Source organism: Diceros bicornis, chromosome 17, assembly GCF_020826845.1.
Source record: "Diceros bicornis minor isolate mBicDic1 chromosome 17, mDicBic1.mat.cur, whole genome shotgun sequence".
Lineage (NCBI taxonomy): Eukaryota > Metazoa > Chordata > Mammalia > Perissodactyla > Rhinocerotidae > Diceros > Diceros bicornis.
Genome location: NC_080756.1, coordinates 15,817,061 through 15,822,154, shown reverse-complemented (window position 1 = coordinate 15,822,154; position 5,094 = coordinate 15,817,061). Strand labels below are relative to the sequence as shown.

At 52.7% G+C, this 5,094-nt stretch overlaps 1 protein-coding gene across 2 annotated transcripts; it reads right to left on the bottom strand.

Moving 5' to 3' along the window:
- Positions 1 to 404: 404 nt before the first annotated feature.
- On the bottom strand, positions 405 to 4,539 carry LACRT (lacritin). Of its 2 annotated transcripts, none has more exons than XM_058557522.1 (5): positions 4,088 to 4,539; positions 2,644 to 2,700; positions 1,418 to 1,531; positions 977 to 1,078; positions 405 to 535 (listed from the first exon to the last, which is right to left on the bottom strand). In XM_058557522.1, the coding sequence occupies exons 1-5, from the start codon at positions 4,128 to 4,130 to the stop codon at positions 480 to 482; spliced, it is 372 nt and encodes a 123-aa protein (XP_058413505.1). In that variant the 5' UTR covers positions 4,131 to 4,539; the 3' UTR covers positions 405 to 479. The 2 variants fall into 2 exon arrangements, with proteins under 2 accessions (XP_058413505.1, XP_058413503.1); XM_058557520.1 differs by lacking the exon at positions 4,088 to 4,539 and adding an exon at positions 3,319 to 3,491.
- Positions 4,540 to 5,094: the final 555 nt, after the last annotated feature.

Here is a 5,094-nt window from a genome sequence, read left to right as displayed (position 1 = left end):
AGTGTAGAAGGTATGAATGGAAGGCAGGACGGATGCATTTTTAATAACAGTACAAGAAAGTGGCTTAGCAAAGGCTCAGGCTTTGACTATTTTCAGGATGATAAATCCTAGTTCTTTGGAGGTTGATTTAATTTTTGGAAATGCTCAAATGTCACTATGAGCTGTGTGTAAGGAATAAGGAGGCAGACCAGAACTGGAACGGCATTTGGAGTAGAAGGGGGCCCAGCACGTGTGGCTGTGGCTCAGTGTGAATGATAGGGCTTGTTAGAGGCCGTGTCCTCAAGGCAGGCTGACCTGGCCGAGGCCTGGGTGAGGACACCTAGTGCCTCCTGGCGCTCCAGGTGGGCTTTTCTCCCCCTCCTGCAGGGCCCACCCCACAGAACACAGGACACTGCAAGTTGGATGCTTTCAGTTTAATTGCTCTGGGCCGCAAGCAAGTTTAAGGCGTTAAGGCCAGAGATCCCATTCTTTTCAGCCTTTCAAATTGCTAGTGAACTGGATATCTTCTTCACTTTTGCTGCAATTTCATCTCCACCTAGAAGAAAGCCAAGATGAGAAGGGCCTCAGGCACCAGCTCCACCCTTTCCATCCTCCTCAACTCCATCTTTTGCCTTCCAACCTCATGGAGCCTCTGGGGCCTCACACAGAAGTCAGAGGGATGGAGGTTGGATTCACCAGAGGCTGAAGGACCTGCCTTCTTCCCCGACCTGGGCAGGGGCGAGAGGAAGAGAAACCAGCGGGCTCTGCAGTGAGAAGGCTGGGGGTCAGACCCTGAGGGAGTCTAGTGTCAGAGAACCACGGCGGTTTGAACGTGGATGAGAAATTGGAGACGTGAAGACACAACAGGAGGGAAGCTTCAATGGGGGGAGCTGTGGGGTTCCAGGTCTCAGGTGTGGGTGGAGATGGGGGCGTGTTCTCGCCCACCTTCCACCCCTGGATGGGGGTGGTGAGTATTCTGGTCCCCAGATGCACTCACGTTGGATGAGATTTTTTCCATCTTCAATTCTTTCCTGCAGTCCTTCTCCTGCTCCTTCAATGGCACGTCGTGCTATTGAGATTCTTCTCTCTGTTGTGGATTCTAATTTTGGGGGAGAAGAATCACAGCAGAATCAAAGCCCTCTCCCTCTCCCCCCACCCCCGCCCCCAGACGTTATCCCTGTACAGATTCCTGAAGTGGAGAAGTTTTGCTGAGGGGCCCAGCTCCTCTCTCACAGGAAGGTGGGTGGGCCAGGAAAGAAACCACGTATGGTGCCAGCAGCAAAATCTACTCTTGCAGAAACTCTGTGTGCGCCTTTGTGTTCAGGTGAATGGATATGTCTGCTTCTCCCTGGGCTTGTCTCTGTGGGTGGAGGTGTCATGCAGGCCTGCTACCAGAGACTTCTCAGGGTTGTTATCTGGCGTGGAGACAGAGACTTACTCACGGAGCTTAGTCCTGGTTCCCCCGGGGTGACCCCGGGTATGTCCTGAGTTGCTGCCGTCTCTTGGGGTGAAGCAGGTTCCACTGGACCTGTGACCTCTTCATCAAGTTCAGCTACAAACACACCAATTTGTTGATTTTAGCAAAGTTCAACTGTTTTTGTTCCTTTGGAATGGGTGGCAGGCCCCAGGATACCTAATATGTGCTGGGTGCCAGGACACAGAAGCTGTGACATAAACCCGGCCCTCTTAAGGGAGATAGGATTTCTACACATGATGTGCCTATTATGGACTGAATGTTTGTGCCCCCCAAATTTGTATGTTGAAATCCTAACCCCCAGTGTGATGGTATTAGGAGGTGGGGCCTATGAGGTAATTAGGTCATGAGGGTGGAGCCCTCAGGAATGGGATTAGTGCCTTATAAGAAAGACCCTGGAGAGCTCTTTCTGCCGTGTAAGGATACAATGAGACATTGGCAGTCTGCAGCCTGGCCCTCACGGGAACCCGACCTGCTGCACCCGATCGCGGACTTCCAGCCTCCAGAATGTGAGGAATAAATTTCTGGTGTTTAAGCACCCAGTCTACGGTGACTTGTTGTAGCAGCCCGAAGGGACAGAGACAGTGCCTCTTGGAAGGTGGGCAGGGTTAGGGAGGGATTTGGGTGAGGGTATGGGAGAATCAGGGAGCAGGTCAGAGAGAAGCTGGGTCTTGAAGTCAGGATTTTGGCAGGAAGGATGTTCTAAAGGGGCTGCCTTGGGGGCAGGAAGTGAGTCAGCAAGAGCTCAGGGGAAGGCACGTGTGGGACAGGTGTGGGGAATGCAGACAAGTTCAGTTTAGCTGATGTGGGTGTTACTGAATGAAAATAGGCTTGGAAAACGCTGTCTGAGGCCGGATAGCGGGTACCTTGCTAAGGAGTTGGGAGTTACCGGAGTGTTTGTGGGTGAAGGTATTAATATGCGTGGGACATTTCCTTCATGACTTAGCCTCATCTTTTTCTCCCTTTTATTCACAACAAACCTTTCCCCCATTCTTCCCACTGATCTTGCCTGCCTGGGTGATCCTGTTTCGTCCTTAGCCTCGTCCCACCGCAATCGATGCTCCTCCCATTATCACCAAGAGCAGGACCCCACTCCCTTCCCCCTGGGCTCCTCTCCCGGCCTCCACTGACACCCCCAGCTGTTAGACTCTCCCCCCCAGGGCAGGGACAGGAGGGAGAGAAAAACTCACCAAGCGTCACAGGGGCCTTGGTGGGAAGAGCCTCCGGGGCATCAGAGGAAGCATCTTCTGCAATGGAGGAAAGAGATGACAGTGAGGACTGAACCTGACCCGCTGAGCCGCCTTGCTTCCCATTCCCAGTCCTCAGCTCTCAGGAGCGTTTGTGGACAGGAGGACACATTTCCGCGCTGGCTGAACATGCCCTCCGGCCACATCAGTAGGTCCACCAGGGCGTTCTTTCTAATGTTCAACTTTAACTCCTCTTGTAGTTTTTTGAAGCAGCTTCTCCTCCGAGAAGTGTAATATTCTTCTGAAAACTGGCAAGTGGAGCATGAGCTAGATTTCAGCCCCTACTGCCCTCTGCCTGGCAACCTATGCGGGGGACAACCTGCTCAGCTATATGCGGTGGCCCGGAGGCCCCGCAAGAAGGCCGGTGTGGCTGGAGTGTGGTGGGTAAAGGATGGGGTGTGAGGAGTGAGCCTGGAGAGCAGGCAAGGCCAGGGGCTTCCTGGCTCCCTGACCAGTGGGGTAAAGAGGCCGCATGTGGAGAACTGGGGCCCGGAGTCACTGGCAGAGGCAGGAGGAGCCAGGACAGCAGTGGGAGAGAAAGAGAGGAATGAAGATGGGAGCTAAGGCCGCCCTGGACTGCGAGGGCTCTGATGGGTGCAGGGGAAGGGCCATACTCACGGGCATAGACCAGGGCCCCAGCCAGAGCTGCCAGGAAGAGGAGAGCCGTGAATCTCATGCTTTGGGATGAGGAGTAAGTGTAACCGCAGAATCCTCAGAGGGTCCGCGAGTACCGGCGCTAAGGCTGCTGGGCCCTTTTAAGGACACCAAGGGCCAACAGGAATCAAGCTTGGAGGGGTGTGACTTCCACGTCCTCCTCCCCTTGTCTCCCAGACTGTCACCTGCTAAGTCAACAAGGGCTAGCTGGGGCTGGCTGATATCCTTGCAAGGAGGTCCTTTCCCTATTGGCTTCCAGCCATCCCTTTCCTCCCTCCCTCCCTCTCCACCCCACCTGCCCTCTGGGTCACATCTCTGGGATGTCAGGGACTGGAGGCAGAGCAAGTTTTGTTTGCGGAGGTTCTGCAGCGTGTCTATTGAGGGTGCTGCTAGGACTCTTAGTCCTGGCATCTCTCCAGGAGGAGCTTGGGGGCTCTGGAGATCACATAGTTCTCCTCTGGCCTTGATCTCCACAGGACTCAGTGCAGGGGCTTGAAGGTGGCCCCAGACTAAGCGAGCCCCTTTCTCTGGGAGGTCACACAGAACACACTCAGTCTTTGGGGACTGAATTCACGGCTCCTTTCTCCTCTTGAGGGATGTCTTTGAAGGCACATGTGCCCTGTCTGGCATTGTCCCCTGGTCTTAAAGTTATCCACCTCCTAAGAGGGACACCCGCAGACCCACATGGGTCCCTGTCAACCTCTAAACTCACGCCCAACCAATGGGACCCCACCTTTCCAAGAGGATCTCCTGGTTAAATGATGATGGTTGTTCATTGAAGTTGGAACTTGGTTCTGCCTTCAAGTGGGGAGCTGATCCATGGTGTGAACAATCTAGAAAAGCAGATAATTCTCTTTGACTTGGGGTTTCTTCCTCTCCTGAGCTGGGATTCAAGAGGCCTGGATTTTCAGTTCTGGCTTTGTCATATACCTAAGACAGTATAACTGTCATATACTGAAAAACATTAGGATTTTCATTTGTCATCTAGGAATTATGGCTCCTACATACAGGATAGTGGTGGAGATTAAGTGAGATAATATATGGCAAAGCATTTTTTAGACAATAAATTTCTATGGAGACATGTGGGATTCTTGAACTTTGCAGAGAGGTCATCTTTCTGGGTAGGTTTGGTTCAGGCTGGTGGTAAATGCTAAATAGAAGGGGGCCAAGGAGAAACAGGAGTCAGTTGAAGGACTGACAGGTGGAGAACAGGGTACTGGATACCCGTTTGTGATCCTCTATTTGCTTGGCGTTGGCTCTCATCCGGCCCAGGTGGTCCTGCAGGCTTCTCTGCCCCACAGCTGCTCTGAAGATTGGTGTGGAGAAGGGGTTACCAGGGAATTTTTGACATGAGGGTATTTTGGGTGCCTGGGTTCAAAGAAACAATTTCCTCAGTAGATAAAGGAAGAGAAAATGAATGGGATGGGACATTAAAGGTATGAGGATTGAGACCTTTTAGGCCATTTCACCCACCCTTAACTTCCAGGTAATATGACTGTCACATCCAGGCGGCTGATCTGTTCCAGACGTAGGGGGTGGGTAGCGAGTCTAAGTACAGGCTCCCCCAGTAACTCCGTGTGTGAGTTGATAGTTGAGATTTATCTGGCATCTTATGGTGGCCAGTAGGTGAAGAAGGGGGACAGGACTTGGCAATTGACTGCCTGCCTGAGGGTCCAGGTCTGGGAGCCTTGAAAGTGGTGGTGGCCTTAACTACAAAGGGGAGGGCTGAAGGACAGGAGA

Bases quoted from the DNA above. Each gene is read 5' to 3' on its own strand.
- LACRT (XM_058557520.1), bottom strand. From the start codon at position 3,376: ATGAGATTCACGGCTCTCCTCTTCCTGGCAGCTCTGGCTGGGGCCCTG. The intron at 2,701-3,318 runs GTGAGTATGGCC...CCTCCATTGCAG, and splicing joins TGGGGCCCTGGTCTATGCCC to AAGATGCTTCCTCTGATGCC. The intron at 536-976 runs GTGAGTGCATCT...GCTTTCTTCTAG, and splicing joins TGGAAAAAATCTCATCCAAC to GTGGAGATGAAATTGCAGCA.